The sequence below is a fragment of the Odontesthes bonariensis genome, chromosome 20 (genome assembly GCF_027942865.1).
Source record: "Odontesthes bonariensis isolate fOdoBon6 chromosome 20, fOdoBon6.hap1, whole genome shotgun sequence".
Lineage (NCBI taxonomy): Eukaryota > Metazoa > Chordata > Actinopteri > Atheriniformes > Atherinopsidae > Odontesthes > Odontesthes bonariensis.
The window spans coordinates 23,734,498-23,759,925 of record NC_134525.1 but is presented as its reverse complement, the minus strand read 5'-3'; the positions used below and the strand labels follow the sequence as shown (position 1 = coordinate 23,759,925).

Sequence of the window (25,428 nt, the reverse complement as noted above, 5' to 3'; positions counted from 1 at the left end):
AAAGCATGGCAGGAAGACAGATAGTGCTTTCAATATATAGTGACAAACAAATTAGTGCAAAGATGCCTCTCGCTGCATACCAGATGTGTCGGGCTCTGTGGTACGGAACAGCCAATGAAAAACTGTCCACATCCCATCTGTGCCTTGCAGCGACCATCGGTGCAGCAATTTGTGCTGAACAAAGTAGTGCAAAACAGCCAGCCTGATTATATGTGTCATAATGTGAAGCGTAAAAACACTGCTGTGGAAGATGCCACAGAAGTTTGCAGGTTTATTTGCTGAGAGGGAGGCCAATTAGCACAGAAGGCCAGGGTGAAAGGGAGAGGTGAGCCGAAAAATGGGGAGAGAAAAAGTGGAAACTCTACATGTTTTTTAAAATCCTCCAGACACATTTTGTTTTGAGTGAAGTTCCACCCCAAAAAAAAAAAAAAAATTACACTTTTTCAGTTGTTTTTGACTCTCTCCAGCCATAGCTGCCATTCAGGCTTGAGCTGGTGACTGCAGGGCTTTGACACGATCGGGCCAATTTGTACCTAACCTCGCACCTACCAATTGACTCCCACACACTCTGAGATTCGTGACCACATGCAGGGTCACATCACCATCTGAGTGCCGTGTCAGCGTGCCTGTGCGCTTAATGCCGAGGCAGGCAACAAGCAGCACGGTGTTTTTCTCTATCTCCAGTGCAGCAGCAGGACAGGATTTGAGCTCTGCGCTCTGCCTGAGAGAAAAGGCTTCACAAGTCAAACTGGTGAATGGTTGCATTTGAAATCCATGCTTTGCATCGGTGTGGCTGACAGCGGTGTGCCTCAGCTCGCCCGAGCTCGCTGACAGAAAGAAGGATAACCATAGGAGGGAGATGAGCAACAACACACTGAGCGGCAGAGACGTTCCTGACCTGCTTAGTGTCATTACACTGCAGACTTATCTTGCTCGCTCTGCCTTGTAAATACACTCGAGTGCTTGTTATCAAACGAGCAGGGCGACAAACCTCATCCAGGTTTGAGTCTTCAGCCTCCACTCCGTGCTTGTAAATGAGTCATTCTCATGGTTGACAGCCTACATTAATATTCTCTAAAGGAGGGGAGCAAGTGCGCATTAAATCCTCCACTTATCAGGCAGCAATCATGATCTGTGAAGAAGTTTTTTGGTGGGGGGGTCCTTGCCTGTTTGCTTTTAATTGCCAAAAGGTATTCGGTGGAAGGATGCCTACAGCATATGCTTTGCTTATTTCTGCTCCTGCTCAGGCTACACTAATATTTCAGGTGGGGATAAGTTTGCTTTTTTATGGCCTTTTCAGCTTACTAAAGTACTATTGTTCGGATGGTTCCATTTTGGCACTAAAAGCTTTTGCAGTCAAACTCAATGGCATCCAAAGGCAACATACTTAAGAGTCAAGGTGCAGGGTGCACATTGAAAAATGTATCTTTTTTTTTTTACATAAAAAAAAACTATTTTAATAACACTCTGGCCCGAGATATGACATAAAAAAGCTTTTTATCAGAACGGTGCTCTCAAGCCTTATGCCTGCATTTGAAGTAAGTGTGGCTTTCAGAGGTGAGTGCTCAAGGAGATGTGAGCGGTATTAGGTGGAGGTGTGGACACCAACGCAAGGTCTCGGCGTGATCATAAGCCCCACTCTGTACTGTCGCACCAGCTGCTGGGCCTCTGCAGCAATCCACAGCCGTCACACACTCTGAGCAGGTTCCTGCGGTGACGCTGAACCTTGGCAAGTTGCCTCTCAGGGGCAGAAGAGTGTGCTCCGAGTCTCACTGTCAAAAAAGGGAAAGCAAAAGTGGAAAAAAACACGACGGAGAAGATGGCTTTAAATTTTTTGCATTGAGTCGACAATGCAATTCACCGTCCACTGAAGTTCTCCCTCTGAGTCGCCTCCATAGTGGAATTCACTGTTCACTGTGGTTTCGCTTTGAGTGAAGAAGCCCTCGCTGCCAGCGATGTCTGTAAATTCTGCTTTGTTGAATCTTTTCTGAAGCTTTTCTGATATATACAGAGATGCGCAGCAGGACCAGCTAATGATAATTTAAATGATGATAGAAAAAAAACAAAATTGTTGAATTCACTGTGCATATTATGGAACTGTGCAGCGATATGCTGTTCAGTGGATTTGAGTGTCACTTCTGCTCTCACCGAACATGTGAGGCACTGCTCTGTGAGAGCAGTTTTGGTTTCCTGAAAGGGAAATTTTGGTTAATTTTGGGTTTTGTGAAGTACTTATGAGTAGTTAGTGTTTTACCTACAGTAGATAGCAGTCAGAGCACTCTCAGTTTGGAGAGCTGAGAGCAAGCCAAAAGGGGGGCTGTGCAAGTTTTTCACCATCTAAAACAACTTTGACATGCGTCCTTTCGTCATCAGACAGGTGTTTACTTTTTCTCACCCACAGAGCGCCTGTGTTGGAACCCAGTCCAGATTGATGACCAAACTCACTGATTCAAAGAGTCTAAAGGGAGTTCCTCTTCCTGGTTTGCGGCTGGCTCAGCAACGCTGAGGTTAAATTTCCCACAGCAAACTGATATGGAATGCAGAGACTGTCCACCTCTCCAAAAACGTGCCCATGCTCATGCAGGCAGATACAACCTATAGAAAACTTTTGTCATATAATGATCTCCCGTCACATGAAGGTGTATTGTTGAAAGTGCTGTGGGGAGTAATTAACTTTAATTTCATCTCCAGTGTCGCCTTAGATTTTACAATCTGACACGGATGTGGTACGACGTAAGGTTTAGCTGGAGTGCACAGAATTGTACTTTGAATTTGTCAAGACATACAATTGTATGATAATTTGATCATATTCCTCAGTTTGTTTCATTGGTCATTGAAACCATGTAACATACAGTTTGCAAATAAGTGGAATGAGAAAAGTGTGAGATTATGAAAACACAGGTGGGTGATTTTCAGAGAAATCAGTGTCTGCCTCTGAGGGTGTCTCTCTTTCTCTCGCTCACACACACACACACACACACACAGCTAAAACGCACACAATTAAACGAAAAGCAATACCTGCCAACTTTAGTCTCTAATGAGAACAAATTACACCAAACGAACAGAAAGTGAGACATTTACTGGCATCTTTATATTAGAAATCACTCTTGCTGGACTACCTGTGAATTTAAAAACTCATAGTTGACCACATTTAGATGAAAACTGGTTGGAGGTAAAGTTCTCTACGCTGTGCACAACATTACATCTGCTCAAAAAGACAGTAATTTACACATTATTCAGTGTTTACAGTGAAGACTTTGTCCTTGGCATTCACGGCCAGGGGAGCAAATGTAAAGCAGATGGCCCGGCTACTTTGTCCTCGCTGCTGCTAATCAGGTGCTAAATATCCATCAGCGTGTGCTGGTTTATCTCCCTACCCTCTTTTACTCCGCTTGGCTTTGGTTTTTCCGGAGTTTGGCTCTTCACTACACACTTGTACTTATGCCTGAAATAGATCAAAACACATCTTTCTGCACAGAAACTCAAACATTAGTTTTGCCAGGTGAGTAATACCAGAGCCTGCAGAGAGGGGCCGTATCCTGTTAGTAAGAATCACCAGGTGGTCGATGCGAGCTGACTGCTTGTTTTTACTTGATGGGAAATATCTATGGAGCTCAGACCTTGTGAAATCTACCCACCGACAAAGCAGCCACTGTAAGCTGTTTGCGTTGTTGTTCACATTTATAGTTCTGTGTCTTGAGTTGCAGTGTGTCCTCAAGTACACTGGAAGAGGAAGCCTCTGAAAATGTCCCGTTTACCGCAGCTTATGGAAGTATTAAAAAAGGTGTTGACACGTGCACGGACAAACTCTGTAGTGTTCTCAGGCTGCGGTGTCGTGAACCATCACTTCATTTAAAAAAATGCAATTTTCTTTAGCCTACCATATGTGTATACTATGTGTATCTATTAATATTATGATGGTATTTCATGATTTAGTAAGTATTTTAAAATGTAGAAAAGTGAAATATCAATAATACACCTGACAATGTCATTAATTGATCGCAGCTAATCAAATAAAATAAATGATTAAATGCAGATTATTTTTTTAACCATTTTGAAAGTTCCATGCCTCCTATTTTAAGTGTAATTGCCAAAAAGGAGACAAAATGCCAAAATCAAAGCTCAATTAGTCTGATATACATACATACATAGAAACTATATATATATATATATATATATATATATATATATATATATATATATATATATATATATATATACATACATATACATATATATATATACATACATATACATATATATATATATATATATATACATATACATATACATATATATATACATATATATACATACATATATATATATATATATATATGTATATATATGTAAATAAAGGAAAAATCTAATATAAGAGATTTCGGGATGAATTTCTTACAAGTATCCTGTCTACAAATGTAAATGCTGCAACTCCTAATTTGTACTTGAGTGCAATTACTGGCTCATCCTGTGCCGGTAATTGCGCTTCTAATTATTATGACACTTAAAATGTACAATAAAGATTGAGCTCGTTTGTTTCCTGGCTTCAGTGCTCTATAGGTGAGGAACACGATGAAATTGCTGCCTGTTCTGGCTTTTCAAATAAACTTCAGAAGTACGTGCATTCAGACAAAAAGTCGAGAGAACTTTGAACATGATGCGTGTTGTTACATGGCTTGCATCACATAAGAGAGGTGGCAGGAAACAAGTTTTAAGTGCTGTGGAGAAACAATGCAGCCTCTCATTTCGTGGCTCAGTGGCTTTCAGTCTCGGGAAGACACTGACAGGAAAGAGAGAGATAGGCAGGTGGTAAACTGAGACGGAGTCAGTGATTTCCCCCAGCGCCTGTTTCTATAGAGTCTCCTGCCGCTCATCTGACCCATTCGCTATGCTGAGCTGTGGGGAAATCTGATTGGGCTCATTACCCTCTCCTCAGAACTGATGCAGGAGGTGCAAGGAGAGAGGGAGCCTCCTCTGCAGCTCATTGTGAATGACACCATCACCAGTGTTGTCACTATCAGGAGCGTATGGCCATGTGCCAAGGCGCTCCCTATCTAACTTGGCTCTCCTCCGCCTGAGCCTTTTGTGCGGTGGAAACAAATGAGCGTCATCTCCTCTCGCTGTGTCCTGGTGCAGTGGGGAGGTGGACGCAGTCAGCTGAGGCTATTGGCGTGCATCAATGCCATGATTCAGGCCCGCTGCTGAATGAGAAGGGATGGATGACAGATAGCGTGAAGGGCACGTAGGGTAACAGTGGCCACATCAGGGGAGGTTATTGGTGGTAGGTTTAATGGACTTCATAACTGTCGGGATTTTTTCTTCTCGGATTTGAAGAGAGGCTTTCGTGGAGAGGATTTCATATTGACTTTCCTCGGACACATCATATAAGGTCACTGGCAGCCTGGAAGGAATTCAGAGGCACTGACCTCACCGCAGACAGCTTAACCTCTTTATCACTGTTAACTAAATCGTAAAAAGGGCACAATTCAGTCTGCACATACACAAACTCAAAATCACACGATTGCTTTGAAAATAAACTTTTCAGGTGGTGTGAAACTCTGGCACTCATATGGAATTCCTTAAAAGGCTGAAAATATGCTTTTTGTCTCTGGTAAAAGTCTGGTAAATTGACAAAACTGCCTGTAATGTTATGCAGAGCACTGAAGTGTACCTGTGCTGGCATTTCATACGCCTCCCGAAACACCGTCAGAGGTGGCATTTCAAGGATGACCTCTCAACTGTACTTCTTACAGCCGCCCAACACCAGACTCATTGAATATGTCGTGGTCTTTTTCTACTCAATAGCCACTTCCTGAGACATTTGAAGTGAGCTGTGCTCCATTGAAAGTAAAAGGAATAGTCTCATAGGGTTGCGTGAAATTATGCGGACCTGAAGAAAGGAAGGAGGAAAAAAGAGAACCTCTATTCTTACAGTGAATGCAAGGGTCGTTTAAAAAAAAAAAAAAAAAATCTTTTGCATGCTAAGTAAAATGGGTCTGTTCGGTCTTTCACATAGCCCAGTGATGTGTCCAGCGTATTATCGAGCATTCAGGATGTGCACCGAATTTGTTTCTCTTCCTACATCGTCGACTTTTCAGGGGCGGCAGTTCATCAGCTGCTCCGGTCCAGGCAGAAGTCTCACAGTAACTCTGAAGGGTGTTACAGGAAATGTTGCACAGCTGCTCTCACTCCCACACCATTATGTTTAGCTTGGCACCCCAACATTGAGATGCTTTAACATCAATTAAACATAGTTACGCAGGGTAGTTTTGTATTATCATCCGGTGTACAGGATTAACATTGAAAAGCAATATCTTTTCATAACCTTACTAATAAATCTTCTTAACTAAACCTAACCAAGTAACTGTAGTTCCTAAAGCCAACTGAAAGTAAACATTCATTAAGAATGAAGTAGAAAATAAATCCACTGTCCCAAACTTTTTTATGTATCTCAGTCCTGTGATTTTCTACCAGCAGCCCTCTCGCCTTGTTTTGAATAACAAAGTGTTCTGACCGAAACCACTGTTGAACGTGTAATATTCAGTACTAAGGGAACATTGAACTGGAAGTAACCTATGGTGTGTCATTCCTTACCAGAAACTTTATAAGAACATTGAAGTATTTGTAGTATTCACTCAAAATAGAAAAGAAATAAGCACAAATAGATAGCCTGGGTGCCAGCCGAACTTAGCCCCGCCCATAAAACGTTTGGTCGGGAAGTTCGGTCTGGCTCTGCTCAGTTGGGAAATCATTATGCCCGACCTGGAATTGGTCGACCCAATCAGATTGCCAGGGCGGGCTTTATACGATGATGGACAGATGATCAACAGGGACATTATCGACTACGTCACTAAAGAGCTGAACATGGCTGCCGCTGGACAGCTAGTGTGTGTAGATTCTGCCATCGAGTCTGTTCTACAGGATCTCCACATTGCATTCATTTTGAAAGACGAACAGAGGAACGCGATAAAGGCTTTTATCGATAGAAAATATGTTTTTGCCGTCCTTCCTACAGTGTGTGTTGCTTAATCTACGTTGCTCTGATTGGTTGTAGGTCGATCCAATTGAGCGAAGAGGCATTTTTTTCTCCTGGTTCGGTTGAAACACGCCCCATACCCAAAACTCTATTGAGCGGTATCAGACTCACATTCTGACTGGAATCGTGAGTATGACGTAGTCAGGCTAACAAATAGACACTGTGAGGATGAAATGCAAGATTCCTCACTGCGAGAAATTGAACAAGCAAACTATTAGCAGTACTTCTATATAACGGAGGAAATGAAAACTCATGAGCACCCATGCTAAGTAACCCCGTCTTTGGCAACTAACTGTCACCAGTCTAATGTCAGTGTTTGATGCAGCCTTGCTGGTGATGAAGGTGTTTAATTAGTCGAGCTCAGCCACAGTGAGCATTCTCAGCTTTACCGTGTTTTTAACTTGGATTTTAAAAAAAAAGGTTTTGTCTGAAGTGTGCCAGCCACGTGAAGGTGGCAGGTAGACTTTTGAAAAGATTGTTGAATTTGAATATTTAGTTCATCTTTGACTGGTAGTTTATCACATTTGAGAAACCTAACGTCCCACCCTTTGTGTTTCCCCTGCTCTGTGGTCACATGTCGTAGCTTTAAAAGGAGATTATAGAATATCAGGCTACTGTTTTGTTATTGAAAATCTCTTTTAAATCCGCTGTTAGCAGCTCCGGCAACAAATGTTGTTGTGGCTTCTTACTGTTAAGCTCATGTCATATTGTACATACTGTTTGCATTCCAGAGGACCCTTTGACTTGGCAGGAACTATCAAGGGGGATGTTTAGATCCACCAATAAAGCAGGATTAACAAACATACATCACGGAGATTTTGGGACCCAGTGGAAAAGTGTGGGATCCTGTGTGTGAATTGCCTCTGTGTGTGCTACAATTTGTGTGGTTAATGTGAACATTTGTCTTTAATGCGATGAAGGAAATTGGTAGCTATTGTGTAAAAATGGTAGAATAGGCTAAGACCTGCCAGCCCACACTTGAATATTCCTCATTTTGACACAGTTGTAAACACATTAAATATTTGTGGGTTTTTCTTTTCTTTTTATTGTAAATAAGCCCTTGGTGGCTTTAAAAACAATATAGATTGATTAGAAAATGGTCTGCATAATGACTCTATTGGCCGAGGGAGTCGTTTAGCGCCAAATTGCCGCTTGTCTTGGGCTTTAGTCCGTAATTAGGTCAAAACTCCAATGCTTGTATTGTGATGTTGGCCCACAAGGACTAGCACAGCTCGAGCTTCTGTGTTTAGAGTGTAACCATGTGTGTCAAAGTGACTCATTGAGCCCCTCAAGTGCTGTTATGCTGCGACGTGAGAGGGCACCAGCGGCTGAGCTCATTCACAACCATTTGCTCTTATCAAAACATGTTTATTGCACTGTGATGTGGTGCCCTGTTTATGCAGCATTTAGCTCTGTTAAACTGTTACTGCCCCGGGCCTGAAATCTGGGGAGGAGATATGAAGATCTTTAAGGGCACACACCTACGTGAAGTCATCTGAGCTCCCTTTCAACTTCAGCTTCTTCTTACTTCATCACCTCAGAGTACTTCAAGTCCACCACCGGCTCCTTGCTCCTTGTTGCCTCTCCCTTACCTTTCTCTTTTATTGATCATTAGAGGGTGTTGGGAAGTGAGAGGAAGTTTAATTAAGGAGCCAGACCGGTCTGTCAATTCTGCTCAGTGCTGCGTGGAGAGCACCAGACCAAGCGATTGCCCTAATAGGACTTCACACTGTAAACAACACGCACACCTGGACAGCTGCAGGCCCCAGGGAGGAGCAGGAAAGAAGCACTGTCAACAAGTTAGCGCTGATAAAGAGAGGAAGTTTAGCTTATTTCATCTTCTTCAAACTGGAAACATGAGCTCGGGTTATTGTTACTGCCATCGGATACATAAAAGAGAAGCAACAAGTTCAAATTGCGTGTTTAATTTTGACGCAGACAGCATACCATTGGGGATTGGGATCAGTTTGCTCATACTTTTGTAGTAAATAAGAGGGATCGGTCAATCAGCCGATGTGTAGATGGGTGATGAAGAACTCTGACACGGACTTAATCGAACGTAGAAACCTTTATTGCATTCATCAGGTCCGTCTCGAACTTACAGATACATCAAGTCTAGAGAGATGAGCCCAATTGTTCGAATGAAATCTCTCCCTCTTTTTCGTTTGTAGCTCCTTTTTATGGGGGATAACTTTCCCCTATTTGGTAGCCCTGAAGATGCTGCACGTCTCTGTCTCCAGGCAACTTGCCAGAAAACAATGCATACGACTTCATACGACTCAATTTCTCTGGAATGTGTTTTCTCTCTGAATCTCCATATTTGACTATATGCTCCTCTGGTTGGGGACAGTGTTTGGGGTCAGTGATGCGTTTGGAGCCTTTTGCACTCAGCGACCTTAGTGATGCTTCCTCTCAAATATTCTCTTAAGTATCAGACACCTCACTTTCTATGGGGTACAAACTAAATTTGCACACATTTGACACTGGCCATAAAACAGATTTCTCCACATATGTAAAAACACCCAACTTGGTGAGTACACACAGGTGTTACATTACCTCAAATCATTCAAAGCGTGGTTCCCTGACGGTATCTGCGTCACTTTTAAGATTAACTGTTAGAAATGTCTTTTTTATGTAAATTGGAAACTTTCCGATACATTGTATAAAAAAGATACAGGCTCCTTAGAGCTGTCCATTTTAAAACAAATGTTTGTGCACCCCTCGTCATTGATAAGACCAACTCCATTCTGCCTCATATCGTGGATGCCATCCATCCATCCATTTTCTGTACCCGCTTAATCCAACCCGGGGTCGAATGGAGGCTGGAGCTTATCCCAGCTGTCATTGGGCGAGAGGCAGACTATATTCTGGATACCAGATATGTGCAAATCTACTTTGTCATTCTTCACACACCATTTCCGTCCTGTTTGTCGTCACTGAAGAGGTCGTGACGCTACTTCTCTTTAAAAGACCTTGAAGTGTTCTGTTGGATTTGTGTAATTCAACAGACATGAACTGGTCATTGTTTTTTAGAAACGGCTGTGTACTTTGGATTGAAATACTCCTTAAATACTCAAGGCCAAACATACTGAACCCCACCTGAGCCAAATAAATGTATCCTTGTGTCATCTGAACAATGAATGTGCTCCCAACATTCATCAGTTTTATTCATATCCTCTAATAAAGTTTTAACAATTGTTTATTTTTGTTTTTGACACCATGCTGAGAGGATGACACTGTGCAACTTTTATTTTGTTTATTGTTTTTTTCTTCTTTTTTTTATAGTTTTCCATCTATGTGAAAACTTACAATCAGCTAGGCTAGGTTTACATTTCTAGATACTATGATTTATTTTTCTGTTTGTTTTTTTCCTATTCCAGCAGAGCTCCTTTTAAAGTTCATTAAAATAAAACAATAAGAAAAAATAATAGCATCAGACATATGCAGTATATGTATATGTAAACATGACATAAGAACAACTCAAATTCAACACAATAAGACCAACAAAAACAAATAAGATCAAGCAAAGAAACTAAGTCTCCCTGAGGTTGAAAGCCAAAGAATAAAAATGGGTCTTAAGACGAGTTTTAAATGAGTTGCAAAGGCTGCCGTCAGCTGTAATGTTTTGCAGTCAAATTGCTCAGTAACTATAAACTCCAGACCTTTTTTGCTGTAGAAAGACATTTGGTAGTGTCTGATCTCATGTTCTCTCTGCTGGAGTGGAACATCACTAACAATAATGATCTCCAGCAGTGCAACTTAAAACGAGGTGGTGTTCTTTTAAATGTGTTTTTTTTTTTTTTTTTAACCAACAATGTGCTACATGACAGTTTTAGGAGTGTTGATTATGCTGATGTCAAGAACAAGCACGTCAGATCAAACTTCAGGATCAAACATAGATAAGAACACAAGAGTGTTGTTTAGTAATGTGTAGTAATTCACTTAGTTAATTAGTTTTCTCGTGTTAATATGAGCATATAGAACTCTCCATGTATGCATGCATTTGTGTGTTTGCTTCTTAGTGAGGGCATGTCTGCTGTCTGCATTATGGTTCATGCACGCGTGACAGAAACAGCCTCGTGTGCATACTCCTGCTCACTCATTCTCCATATCTGTACCCACGTCGGGCCGATGATGATCCCTGACTTTAATCGATAAAACCATCAAAACACCTCGGCCGCTGCCCTCTTGTTGACTTTGCCTGTCTCTTGTCTCTCCTCCAGAGAAAGTCAGTATGCTGTCAGCATTGATCGCTCCCTTCAAGTACATCAGCCCTGGGACCAGCAGCACAGAGGACGAGGACAGTTTAAGTAAGCTGCCCCTTTTCTTTCTCCGTGGCAGGCCTAATATGGAACTGATATCTCTCTCAGCTGCATGAATTTTTGGGAAATTAGCTATTTGATTACACATGGGTATCGTCTTAAGAGTTCAAACCTTTACCCCTATAAAAATAGGAAAAATGAAAGTTGGATTTGAGTGTTCGTGATGAATAAGTCATTAAATTAGATGCATGCCTGCATACGCTGTCATCTTAAGTGTCTCCCACCCCACCATTAACATTTTTCGAGCAAAATCCAAGCACCCTATTTTTGTTCGTTCCCCATCAGGAATGCAATACGCTGGCCGCCTCCCCGTAACACGGTTTGAAGAGCGTATCACAGCTGTTCAGACTTTGCTCTTACGGAGGATAGAAGTGTGAAATAAAGCAGGCTACAGACATTTCTCTCATCCTTTCTTGGAGCGTCTGCCACTCGATGCGATCCCCACCCCCCATTACAAATAGGATTGATGCTTTGCAATGGCCACAGGGACCAATGTTTCCTGCTCACGACACAGATTCATAACCAATTTGGAGGCAGATTACAGGATGATTTGGCAGATAACATCACCATTTTAGGGGATTTGTATTTGGGTTTTAAAATACTTAAATATGATAGAGCCATGCTATGAAGTGGGCTCAGCTCAGAGAGATGATTGTAGATGTGTTCATTACCATTTCATTGTGTATCGAGTGGCTCTATCTGCCTCGAGAGATTTCCCATGATTCATCTTTTTCAGTCAGGATAAACGAGAACGCAGCTTAATAATAACTGCTTTCTTTTTACCTCCATGTCCTGACGGATGTCTGGCACTTTCACTGTTTTTCTATTCTTGCCATTTCCCTTGCAGGCACCAGCAGTGCAGAGGTAAAGGAAAACCGTAACATTGGTAACTTAGAGGACTGCTCCATAAGCTCCGGAGAGTGTCAGTCACGTTTCTGCACAGACTCGACCCGAAGCGGGAGTTCTGGTCTAAAGAGGAAACGGCCACTAGAGGAGGACAACAACGGTCACCTGTGCCAACTCCGTCTGATCTATAAGAAGCTTTCCTGGTCTGAGGCGCCAAAGAATGCGCTGGTGCAGCTGAATGAGCTCCGTCCGGGTCTGCAGTACCGCATGGTGTCCCAGACAGGCCCCGTCCACGCTCCCGTGTTCTCTATCGCTGTGGAGGTTAATGGAGTCACCTTTGAAGGCACGGGACCCACGAAGAAGAAAGCAAAGATGAGGGCTGCAGAGCTGGCGCTCAAGTCCTTCATTCAATTCCCCAATGCCCCACAGGCCCACCTGGCCATGGGAAACATCTCCAACCCTTCCACCGATTTCACATCAGACCAGGCTGACTTCCCTGACACGCTCTTTAAGGAGTTTGAGTCTTCACCATGCTCTGGTGGCCTCTCGCTCTGCAACTCGGCAAGCGAAAGCGAGCTGATATCGAGCAAGTTGCTCAGACATGGACGCTTGCTCTGCCACACATTGGACCTCATGGTGCAGGCTCAGCAGAGGCTGGGTGGCATTGTTCCAGAACCAGAGGCCCCCAAGAGCCCAGTGGCGTTGCTCAACGAGCTCCGGCCCGGCTTGCGCTACGCCTGCCTTTCAGAGCGAGCCGAGGGAAAACGGCTCCGAAGCTTTGTGATGGCGGTACGCGTGGATGGCCGGATATTTGAGGGCTGCGGTCGCAGCAAGAAGCTGGCCAAGACCCAGGCAGCCCAATGTGCTCTTCAGGCCCTCTTCAACATCAGGACAGCCCCTGAAGGGAGGACCGGCCTCAAAGCCAGCAGGAAGAGTTGTCCTCATTTACCCCAGGTGAGAACAGACACATCTCAAGCTCCTATCTAATGCTAAGCTCTTTTGGCAGCCACTCCACTTCCTACGGGTATCTGTAATGACCAAAACAGCAGGCATGCAGCAAAAATCCAAACACCGTCCAAGAAGTAATTAAGGAGGAGAGGAGATAGGGACTTAAGATAGGAGGATGGCAGAAGAAATAGTGGCAACAATGATATGGAAAATCCATATCACAGATATGTGTGTAAATGTTCACGGGTGCATTGTGTGCTCTGCAAAGTCTGGATCTTGAGTAAACAATATCTGTTTGTCTGCCCGTTTAGATAGAAAAGCATGTAAATTAAGCTAATTATTGTCCTGGTCCCTATGACACATGAGAAATCTCCATCACAACCAAAATGAGCTTTTTTTCTTTCTTTCTCCACACTCTTATGTGTTTGCAGAGCTGTAATTGGGAAGGTTTTGTAATTTTGCAAAATCTCCTGTTTCCTCATGTGTGGCATCACAGTGTCTACAAACATTAATTCAATCTGTTGCCCAAAGGAAATCGAAAAGCAAAGAGCAAATCGACAAACAAACCACTGAGACCAATCCCATGCTCATTTACCCAAATATTTAAATAGCAATCAGAGCGAGGAAACTGTTTTTTGAGAAACTTGGGTAAATTGGAGAGCCTGAAAACACAGTGGCTGGATTGGCTGGCACTTGTTTGACATCCGGCTTTCATCGCAGCTGCACAGTTACGTATTAACTATATCTGCCCTGCGTAGATAGTCACACTGATTTGAATTGTTTACTTTTGTCTGCACAGAGAGGAACTTTATATCCCAGTTGTCCAGTTCACGGGCATGTTGACAGCCGAAAGTAACACTAAATCGTCCCTCGACTGTCCTATCGTTGCACAAAAGATTGTGTAAAACACCACCCTCTTGAGGTCTTGAATTGAAAAATTAAGCCATTCACATCCAAAGCTTCCTCCCGATAAAGTCTTTCCTTGAAGCCTTTAGTCTACACACTGTGCCCTGTGGGGTGTGTGTTGTGTTAAATTTCTTTTTGAGCCTTGAAGAAATAAACTGGCAAGAGTGTCCTTCCCCAGAGCACAACATCAACCCTGCAAACCTGCACATGTCTGCCTGAGAGAAACTTTTTCTTTTTCCCCTACTGCCACGGTGTCTAAAAGGATTTTAAGAGGATTTGCTGCACCTGTTTAGTTCCAGAAAGCACTCGCTTGTGGAATTTCTTGAAAGTCAGCCGTGCTGTCTGCCAGCCACAACACAACATTTAATTTTCATCAGTAAAGGACAAATATGGTGCATATAGTAGTCGTGCATGTGCGGACGAACATGTGGCCAGACGTGTTTATGACATGTTACTCTTTTAGGACGTTATTACAAAGACCTCCAGCTCATATTTACAGTCCATGTGAGCCAGCCCTCTTGCCAGGCGTTGATTGCATGGGTAGTGGTTGACTACCCTGCAGATGTGGTGTGTAACGCGGGGGGTTGGCTGCCAGCTGTAGCCTGGGGATCGTGCAGTCGGTATGGTGGTATGCCAACTTTCGGATGCCAGCCCAGGCTGTTCTCTTTACTCTAATTCATTTTAGCTAAACCCGTCTTAAGATAAAGCTTTGTTGTTAAGATGGGCTGCGGTCGTCTTTTCCCTTAATTATTGTAACTTCTTAGATACATAACTTGATAAAACCCTCATTTTGAACATGCACCATGCCAGAAAACAGAGCTCAGTTACATTCACCCCAAATGTGTCATGTTATCATGACCTTTGGCGTTGCAAATTAAAACTGATGGTACCCTTTAGTATTAGTTTTCATCATGCCTGGTAGACACTGTTAAAAAAAAAAGCGTATCAACCCATGATCTAAACGGCAAGTTATAACAAAGTGGAACATAAAGGAGAATCCGACACTTGAATATCCAGTACAATGCAAAGGTCTTGAGCCACCCCTAATTTTTGCCAGAAATATTCCCAGAAAAACAGATTTTAGTTACAGGGATTTATTGAAACATCTGCAAATATAAATGAAAATGCAGTATATAAGGCAAAAAAACAGAGTAAGTACAAATTCTAACAGGTTTAAAGTCAATATTTCATATTTGATATAAGCACATTTATTATTCAACACAAGCTCTTTGACCAGCTTTTCATTTCTTAGAGTAGTCTTCAGGAATAGTTCTCCAGGCTTCTTGAAAGACATTCCAAAGCTCTTCCTTGGATGTTGGCTGCCTTTTGTTCCATTCTCTGTCATGACGATCCCAGACCGCTTCAATAATGTTTCAATAATGTTCAATAATAATTCATCCCTCCATAAGACCTGTTGCCACTGATTTTCAGCCTACTTTGTGTGTCATTCGGCGTACCTCAGCAGTTTCTGCCTGTATTCCTTCCTTAAGAATGGCTTCTTGACAGCCATCCTTCCATTTTAGACCATTTCTGATGAGGCTTCAGCGAACAGCAGGTGGATAAACTGAATGTTCAGATGCATCTCTCAGGTCCTGCTTCAGGTCTTTGCTGGATTTTTTCCTGTTTTCTTACCTGCCACTTCCTCTATTTTTCTCCCACACTGACACACTATGCTGAGATACGACACGTTTGAAGCCAATATAGTGCAAGTTACCATACTTGCGCTTTAAGAATTGAAACCCCACAGGTCACCTGAATTCCTCCAGCCAATCAGCAAGGGTCAGCCTATTCACGATAGGTGACTGACTCTGACCAGTCAGGAATGAGCCAGATGCGCTCAAAGTAAAAAAACAAAAGTTTAAAGAAAAGTTTCTTTTTGTAGATGCAACTAAAGAAATAGCAGTATGACAGGCCAAACGTGCTAAAGATGCAATTCTGCAATCTTTTATATGGAGATACAAAAGTGGTTTATCTTTGAACATTTTGTAATGTTCAAGTGATTTATAGGACTGTATTAAGTGGCATACCAAAAAAAAAAAAAAAACTCATTCCTCTGAAAATGCTCAAGTCCAAGGTCTTGACTGAAAATTAGTTCAAAAGCGGTGATTGTCCAAACAGGAACTTTGAAAGATCTGAAGTCTGAAGAGCGATTGCTCAAGACCAATTAAAAAAGGAACGGAAAAAAAAACACTTCATGAGTCTTGCTCCTGTGAAGCAATATATAAAGAAATGACGACTGGTTCCAGACCCTCGCACAGTACTGTACAGTCGAAGTAAGGGAAGTAAGACTGGCAACTTTTTAAAAATATTATTTGGACTCTGGAGATTTGTACTTGTCCTTTAAACATAAACTGAGCTGAACTGGAAGGATGGGAACTTGAGAATCCATCCCACCGATGAAATATTTAAACTCAGTACAGCTACATGGTGCTGCGTACTTCTCAGAGCCTCTTGGCTTCACCTTCAGACTAAAGAGAGAAACAAGGGGATTGACAGGACAAGCATACAAGTGCACATCCCCACAAGCAATAGGCTCAGCAGCAATAACCTATAGCTTTCTCCTCTTATACTTGTCTCTGAGAATTGCCTTTTAACAATCACTGCAGAAGTGAGGCGTCGGCCCACAGTTTGCTTGGCATTAAGGAGCTGTTCATCTTACAGCGAGGACTTTCATTTCCTTTTCCTTCATTTCACCTTTTTTGTCCGGGGAAATCAAACCAGGATGTATTCTGCTGAGACATCTTGCCTTGCGTTCTGTTTGCTTTTTCTTGTTCGTCATTGAGAGTTGTCCGGTGCGACCTGACTAACTGCATGCGTGGGTTAAAGTTGAACTGCCTAGCTCAGTAGCTCATTTGCAATAGCCGTCGTAGGAAAGGAGACGATTCCTAATATTTCATCAACTCAGTCATTTTACCATTCCTAAACTCAACCTCAAGGCTACGTCAGCTTTCCAGTGTGTTTGCTTTCATTATTAATCAGTCACTTCGAGGCAGTCCTTCAAATCCTATCCACAGCACTCCAGTTACCAGAAAATGCTTTTGCCTTATTAAAGCCTGCACAGTGAAGTGAGAAAGCACTGGAATAATCCTGACACCCATTTTACCAAGTGGAATGATTACCCCTCTGTTCGGGCCTTGATTGGCCACTTAATCTCCACTCGCCGCCACAACGTGCTGCGGTGTTGCCAAGTCAACCAAGCGTTAGGCTTGTGTGCGGCTGTGGGAAGGCAGAGAGTCAGCAGGTGGGACAATGGAGAGGTCCCTGGTCAGAATGCTGCACTCTGCCACCTCGGATTAAGGTTAATTTGAATAGAGAATAGGGCCCGGTGGCAGAACTGAATAAATATTAGGGTAATGGCTTCAGTAAAAGGCTTTACGTGAAGCATTATGCATATCTGTGTAATGGTTACATAAAAAGTGTAACCAAATATTTTGTTTTAATCATGTTCGCCAAGAACTAATACAGCTGCACAGTATAGTGTCCTTTAGTTCCATGCAGTTTAAAGTGATCTGATTTAGTTATCTCTAAATGTGAAGCATCGCAGATAGAGAAGGATACAGACCGGTCAAGTGGAGTAATTTCTCTGCCTCCGCCACGGTAAATTGAAAATGATTCCAGGCACGTGAAGGTGACCCCTGTCAGCGGCTGAGCCTCTCGCAGACTGTTTTCTTTGTCTAATCTTTCCCTCTCCTAATCTGTCTCAATATAAACAGCTGTGACAGGCTGATCATTAATTAATATTGCCACAACAAATTAGCGACAGCGATCGCCCGGCCAAGCACCCTGTCAAAGATAGAAATCCACCAGCTTGGGGAGTGGGAGAGAGGAGGTGTGAGCAACACATTAGATAGGAGTTGATTAACAGCTTTGGAGGCCTTGCAGATAGTGTTACACCCTCAACATGTGGAAAGTGATGGCAACAGATACACACACAGCGGCAGCTACCACAGGAGAGTGTACTCAGAGAATCGCCTGTGATTATCTCTACAAGTGGCCCAGTGCAAACAGAGTGCAAACAGGCCAGTAAAACGTCTGCATCCATCACCACCTACAACATCGCTCACATGAAACGTCTTGTGGACTATTTGCTTGATGGCTGAATTATAGAAATGCAGAAATGTGACACAGGTGGTTGGATTTAGTTCTGTTTTAGTTTCTTTCATTGCAGCATTTGGGCAATAACACGTCTCCATCTTAGTGTTTCACATTGAAATAAGTTCTGTGTTGTTCTCTTTAAATGGGTGGAAAATTATACCCAAACTCTCAGTTTTGTTGTGCAAACAAATAAGCACTGAAATGATTTATTAATCAACTCACAAAACTTTTCCTGCAGTTCTTTAGATGGCTGGTGAATAGATTTGGGCTTTTATGAAACCACAAGTAGGTCCTCTGATTGACCCCTGCTTCTCCACAAGGATCCTGATAAGGACTGTCACTTACTCACAAGCAAATACTACAGAATGATGTCACTGTGTCTTTGCTGGTGCATCACAGCAGCAACGCCAAGGGACGTGTGCGTATTGTAGGGACGCCGCAGGTGTTGACAAAGCAGGAATGTTTGATATTTTCGCTTTAGAGTTGGTTGGAAGGACATGAAAAGAATTTGGAGCAAAGAGGAGAAAGACAAAGAAGGGATTTTGTTTGGTGTGGACAGCTGACCTTACACAATTCCAGACTGGATAAACAAGAGTGCTTTTCTTAAATCAAATGAATTGTCAGCCCGCCACACTCTTTTGTTCCAACTTCAGTAGGGCATTGCCTCCTCTCATGATAGATTTCCAGTTATACCCAACCACTGAATTGCCTGAAAATTACATCATTCTAAGTCAAGACAGAAGCTAGAAATGCTATTTTCCACTTGTCGTTTAGTGGCAATGCCTCAGTGGTGCTTGAAAATAGTGGGCAGTGCCCATTTCAGATATTTTTAGAATACTGCACAGCGCTCCGCTGCTTGACACAAAGTCCCACTCATGGCCCTGTGCTGGAATAATCAGTTCTTTATCAATCAGTTCATTCGCCTGTTTTTCAAAAGAGAAACAGTTGCTCCATATCATGTGATTGGACAAACCAGCCAGCTTGTAGGGGTGGATCTATTCAAACTGGGGCTGGGCGAGTTAAGTCGTTATTATCGCGTTAACTCGTAAATTTTTTAACGCCGATAAATATCTTATCGCGCATTAACGCAGGTTTTATTTTTTTGGGGGGTTTCTTTTGTGTCTTTAATGGATAGGAAAGTTCAGAGAGACAGGAAGCAGGGGGAACCGGAAAAGAAAGTAATTGGCGGATCCACCAAACATGGAGAAGGGTACGGAACTTTTACTCGGCCATTTTCATTTTAAAGTTCTTCCAGACGGCGGAGTCGACAGAACCAAAGTCATCTGTAAACACTGCCAAGTTGAATTGTCTTCTCAGCGTAGTAGTTCCAGTCTAAAATATCACTTAAAGGCAAAACACACAACTGATAGCAGCAAGTCATTCAAGGAAACAGACAGTGGAGCGAGGCTTCTACATAAAAACTACATAAAGATGCTGATGTTAAAAGTGTGTTTGCACAACAAATGTTATGGCACTTTCATTCATATGGCAGCACATTTAAAATAAAACTAAATGCTAAAAGCTATACACTACTTTTGAATTCATTTTTGGATTTTGCGTACAAATGCGATTAATCGTGATTAATCAGGGAAATCCAGTGATTAATTAGATTAAAAATTGTAATCATTGCCCAGCCCTAATGCAAACATTTGGGCCCAGGCAAAGACATGTAGGCAAGGGTCTGCAGATCATAGACCGTCTGTAAATGATGAATGTGGCATAACCGATTGAATTGTGAGCTGCTGTTTTGAAGCCACGAGTTTTGCATTTTGCTGTCATCACAGACCTCCGGCACACGAAACATAGCTAATATTAATGTAGCTAATGTCACTGTAATGACTTGTGTCAGAAAAAAAATATATTGAATTACAGATTTTCAGTTTTTAAATGCTCACCATTCTCAAAGTCGCCAAACGTGGTGAAAACTGACATCATATGTTTTGGTGTTGGTTCGCCTGGTCACGCAAATGCTGACACTGTGTCCTCCAAAAAAATCTCATTCTTGTTTTATGACAATGTAACTTTGAACTTTTTCTAATGCTTCATTTGTAGAATTAGTAGTTTTACTAGCTTTACTAATTTAGAAAATGATATGTGTGATATTAGGTAATGATGCAATCACTAGTTGCAGCACCAAGGATGTCACCATGTTCCCTTGAATAATTGCTCTGTTGAGTACAATACTTCTAGCCGATGCAGTGGCCCACACTGAGACCCGGTTGTACTAACCATGAATTAGCTTTCAGAGAGCACCAGGAGGTCTTGTTGCACTCTGAAACTGATCTTGAGCTCTGACCTCACGAATGACAGCAAGATGGGAATTTCTCATGCGCATTCATAAAGGGTCTCATTACAGTTTGTCATTTGTGCGCCTAAGTAATGGGAGCAAAAAAAAGCAGCTGCTTGCTTCTGGACCGTCGTCCTGCCCTTTTACCAGCCACTCAGCTCATCGCCTGGTATTTAAGAAAAAAGCAGCAAGGGCCGGTGGAGATTTCTCCGTGAAATTACCGAACAATGATGTCTCTCCGTCTGAATGGGAGCAGCCTGGACACGGAAAGGTTAGAATCATCCTCATCTGTCTCATATGTATGCAAAATATGACCTATGAGGCTGTGGGGTAATGTACCACGTCAGCATGCAGCTTTGAGGGAAAATCCCTTAGCAGGGAGGAACTGAAATGGGGTTGGTCAGGTCAAGTCACCTTGCACATACACTAAAACGCCCCTGTAATCTATTGAAAAGAAGCGTGGTGCTGCTGAGTGCGCCCCTACTCATCCTACAGCATCCTGAGCCGCAGCTACTAAGTCTTCATTCTTCATGACAGTCCCCCATTCCTCCCTTTCATTCCTCCCCCCTCCGCAGCCACGAGCTGCGAGCCAAGCATGGGTATAATCATTTCTGAAGAACCTCTCACACTTCATTAAAAGCATAATCAAGTTCATTACAATTTCATAGGCGTTCAGGTAGCAAATGGCCTCAGATAAATCATGACTATTGGTCCTGTGTGGCTGGCATGTGTAGGTTTATCTCTGGCTCTCAGGCGGGGGAGCGAGGAAGAGGAGGGAGGAGAGGAGGGTTCTGGATGTCTGGCCTTTAAATGACCTTGCAGCCTGGAGCAGCGGACCGTTCTGTCATACGTGCTGAATGCAGACATGCTCACACCCAGCGTCAGCATGCATCGCAGTGGGGACACCTGATTGTTCGTGACACCAACTGGGTCGCATACAGTGAGCGGCTCAACAGATGTGGCACCATTGGATTATTTTTAAACTGAAGTCTCTGACAATCTATGATTAATTGATAAGGAGTCATTGCTGATGATTATTTGTCTTAATTTACCCTGTCACTATATTTGGGAGGAGACAGCTGTCAAAACAAAAAGGATGGACTGGGATAAAAGTCCGTTCAGTGGAACTTTTCGAGGGTTAGAGTTAGACTCGGGGACTCATGAGGAGCCCCACCTCCATAGAAAAATTGGGGAGTAAATTTACTTCCTGTACTTAGCGGTGAAATCTCCTCCACAGGAGCTATCAGGACAGACTTTATTGAGGTAAAATTTGTCTGACTGGTAAAACCCAGGTGATGGGGCTGCTTTAAATTTTGAGCCCCTGGCAAATAGCAACGATTTACCACTCAGCTTACAGCTGATCTGCTTGCTGCTTTTTCTTTCCATCTAAACATCAGAAGTTGCAATAAATGCAAAGTAATGCACAACAACGCTCCCTTATTATTTTCATGTGTTTTACATCTCAGAGGCAACTGCACTTCCATTGCTCCTCGAACCCTCTTACATTTACTTTGGATGCGTCAGACTTAAGATGAGCATGCATTGAAGTTTTGGTTTCTTTATATTACAGTAGAGAACAAACTAAATATGATTTTACAACACAACATTTATCTGACTTTAGTGATATCAAATGCTCCTAAAATGAGTTTCCATGACAGATTAAACCACCAAGACCAGCTCAGCCCCCACAGAGCCAACACAGAGACAAACAACCCAAGCACCTATGGTCAGTTTAGAATCGCCAGTTTACCTAACATGCATGCTTTTTGACTGTGGGAGGCATCTGACATACCCAAGAAGACCCATAGAGGACAGAGAGGAAGCATGCAAACTCCACACAGAGAGGCCAAAGAAGACGCCGTATGTAATCAGGAACCTTTGTTAACTATGTCACCCTATATGTTTACTTAGATTTATGTTAGGAATGATAGTTATATTAAGACAAGTACAGACTCCAAGATTTTCAGTGTCTTTGAATTGTTGTCAAGCAGTTTGTCAGCTGTCATGCAGAAAAGTTTCTCCCTCTTGTCATTAACGTTCCTCTATTTTTAAGTGGCTCCTGGTAAATCAGTCTGTTTTTTACGCCTGTTTGTTGAAGAGGAAGCAGCGGAGCTGATGGAACTAGGAATTGAATCATATCTTGGCCGTTTGTCTTCAACATCGAACATTTGGCTCTAACATTGTAACGTTCTCTAATAGACTAACCAGATATTGAATAGATGTTGCTGCGATCTCTGGGTGATGTGCACTCAATGTGTTGGGAAATTGAGCCCTTCATACATTAAGGTGACCAAATAACTGATTGATTTGTCAAGAAAATAATCGGGAGATAAGAAATAATTAAAATGACAGCCAACACACCCTCAACAGTCATCGAAACTTAGTCTTTTCCACTTTTAAAAATATTTCCCTGATTATATTTGCATGAAGTAACATCGGGAATTTCTGTTTTTACTTAATATAACGAAGGTTTTGTCCTGTTGTGCCACATAAATACACTGACAGAGTCCCTCTGCACCTACTCACATGCTAGCTGATCACCTGGCCCCCCTGGGCCTCCCAAACCTCTGTAGATGTTTCCCCAAGCGGTTTACTCCTGAGCTCCATAGCTGAGGCAGCATGTCTTGTGTTATTGATATGCTCTGTTTCAGCATGAGATGGAATTGAGCAGGGCTGTTTTTTCTATGGCTATTATGTCAAAAATGCTCACCTTTGCATTATTCTGGTAATACGTATGATGAATTAGAAAGTAATTTCTTCAAAGCTTAAATGATGCAAATGGCTTCTTATATTATAGGCCAGAAGACAAGAAGATGTAATTAAGCAAAAATGCTTAATTACACCCAAAATTATCGTTAGAATTGCATTTTAAAGGCTTACTTCTGTAAGTTGAAGCATCCATGTATTTCTTCTCTCGCCAAGAGTAAATACGTGAGAGGATTAAGTGGATGCTTCAGTACTGTGCAGAAGTCTTGGGCCGCCCCTCGGTTTTTTGCTTCCAAGCAGCCAGACATTCTTGTAATCTGGTCTCAACAAATAGTTCTTCAGGCTTTCTGAAGGTATTTAAAAATTGGTCTGCATCTTTCTCTCATTTTCAGTCCAGTTCTTGGACCTGACTTTTATAGAGGAATGCGTTTTTTTTCCTAAACCACTGAACACTGACCTGTGAATCATTCAAGAACAAAAAGGCACCTAACTCAACAGATGAGCCAGTGTTGTGTCTACAAATAACCAAGTTTTCCTGGCATTGTCTGAAGAAATGACAGATGGCTCAACACTTTTGCCCAGTACTGCATATCTAAGAGCAACATATTCTCATTACCAGCCCCTCATGTCAGTTTTAACAGTTCTACAGCTCAATATTGCCAGTTATCCTTTTGTATCTGTAAGTGATGCACTGCTGTGCTTCTAGGGTGATGGATAATGATCGGTTACCATGAACAATGTACATCCAAAAGCTTGACACTGCATGTGGTAGATGACTACTTTAGTTTAGCATAGGCCATAAGAAGAAATAATTAAGTTAGCATAAGGAAACTCAACAGAGGAAAACAGCTAACCGTGCTCTGCACAAATACGATGTAGCTGCTGTTTGGTGATGCTTAGCTCAGTTGAGCATAGGGAACGTAAGAGTCTGGCTCTACATTCACTGACTTTCTGGAGGTCTCCATGGTTACCAGGTAACTTCTCATGCCCAACTAAACGTGTGGCCATAAATGCAGAAAATTGTGAACATGTTTATTCACACCATGTTTTTTTATCTATCTTTGTACAAGAGTAGGCTTTTGTTTGCTAAGGTAAGATAATCAGCAGCTGATTATATTAAGCTTTGATTAATGCTGTCCCCATGCCTTTAAGTGTGCTATAAAAATGCATCTCTGCATTAGTCTGCCGGCAGTTGCTTTTTTACTATTAATCACAGTTTAAACATGCTGCAAACAAGAAATGTAAAAGTGTTGTGTAGGTGTATAATTAGCTGAAAACCGGGGAAAATGCAACAGCAGATTTCCATTTTTCTCTTGGCTAAATGACCCCAAAGATTGAAAACAGGGGTAAAGCAAAACATCTGTTACCTGTGCAATGCACACTGGGACTGTGCAGAGCCTCTCTTGGGGTTAGACAGAATGGAAGAGCCTGGAATGAGGCGTATGTATGACTGTGTGTGAGTATGATGAGGGAAGGAGGAATAAAAATCTAGCTGGCAGGGGTGGAAGGATAAGAGGCAGGCTGTGGGGGGAGCTGAGGATGGATGGAGTGCAGGAGGGGGAAAGAGAGAAAAACCTCAGCGGAACAAAAGACCTTCAGGATTAATTAGGCGTCAGATTGGTTGCAGGGCACCGCGGGGGGAGAAACAGAGAGTTTAGCATTCTGGGAAGACCTCATGTCCTCAGCCCTCATATTTCAGCCTGCCTGCCCATGAGTATACAACAGCAAGCTAGTTAAGGCCTACGCTGCGCCTGGAACCACTGTCCACTGGGTTATGAATGGAGCCTCCTCTCCATCTTCGTGTATTTTTATGTAATCCCACTAGGCAATAAGAGGAAACACAGAGGTCATATATGTAATGCATAATGTTTACATGATGGTTTCCACTGCCTGTGTCAGTGCTCTCTGTACATGGGGAAACAAGTGAAATATGATATACTCCAGAAGGCAGCATTTCTTCCAGCCTGAGTTCCCCATAGCTGCAGCTGAGCTTTGCCAAATTAGAGTGTGAATACACAAAATAAATGCAGCTGAACTCTCCCTGAACTTCTTGTTTTCTCTGCTATTATCAGCTGATTTTCATTTCTCTTTTTCTTTTTCTTTTTTGTAACAATTTCTGATTCGGGTCACATGCCTCACCTTTAAATTTGAGAGGCAGACCCGAGGATGCCTGTTAATACCATCTTTCCTTGTCATTGTCACAGAGGGATGTTACTGAGACGACCTTTGAGGGCACGCCTTCCCCTCTGATACAGGAAGCGTTGAACTCTGCATACAGATGA

The 25,428-nt window shown here is 42.5% G+C and overlaps 1 protein-coding gene across 2 annotated transcripts in view; it reads left to right on the top strand.

Moving 5' to 3' along the window:
- adarb2 (adenosine deaminase RNA specific B2 (inactive)) overlaps positions 1 to 25,428 on the top strand; it is a 213,740-nt gene that overhangs the window by 131,639 nt on the left and 56,673 nt on the right. For both annotated transcript variants that reach the window (XM_075452739.1, XM_075452738.1), the window contains exons 2-3: positions 11,260 to 11,346; positions 12,206 to 13,158. In XM_075452739.1, coding sequence (XP_075308854.1) covers positions 11,271 to 11,346; positions 12,206 to 13,158 — 1,029 coding nt within the window. In that variant the 5' untranslated portion in view covers positions 11,260 to 11,270. The remainder of the gene's footprint in view (positions 1 to 11,259; positions 11,347 to 12,205; positions 13,159 to 25,428) is intronic.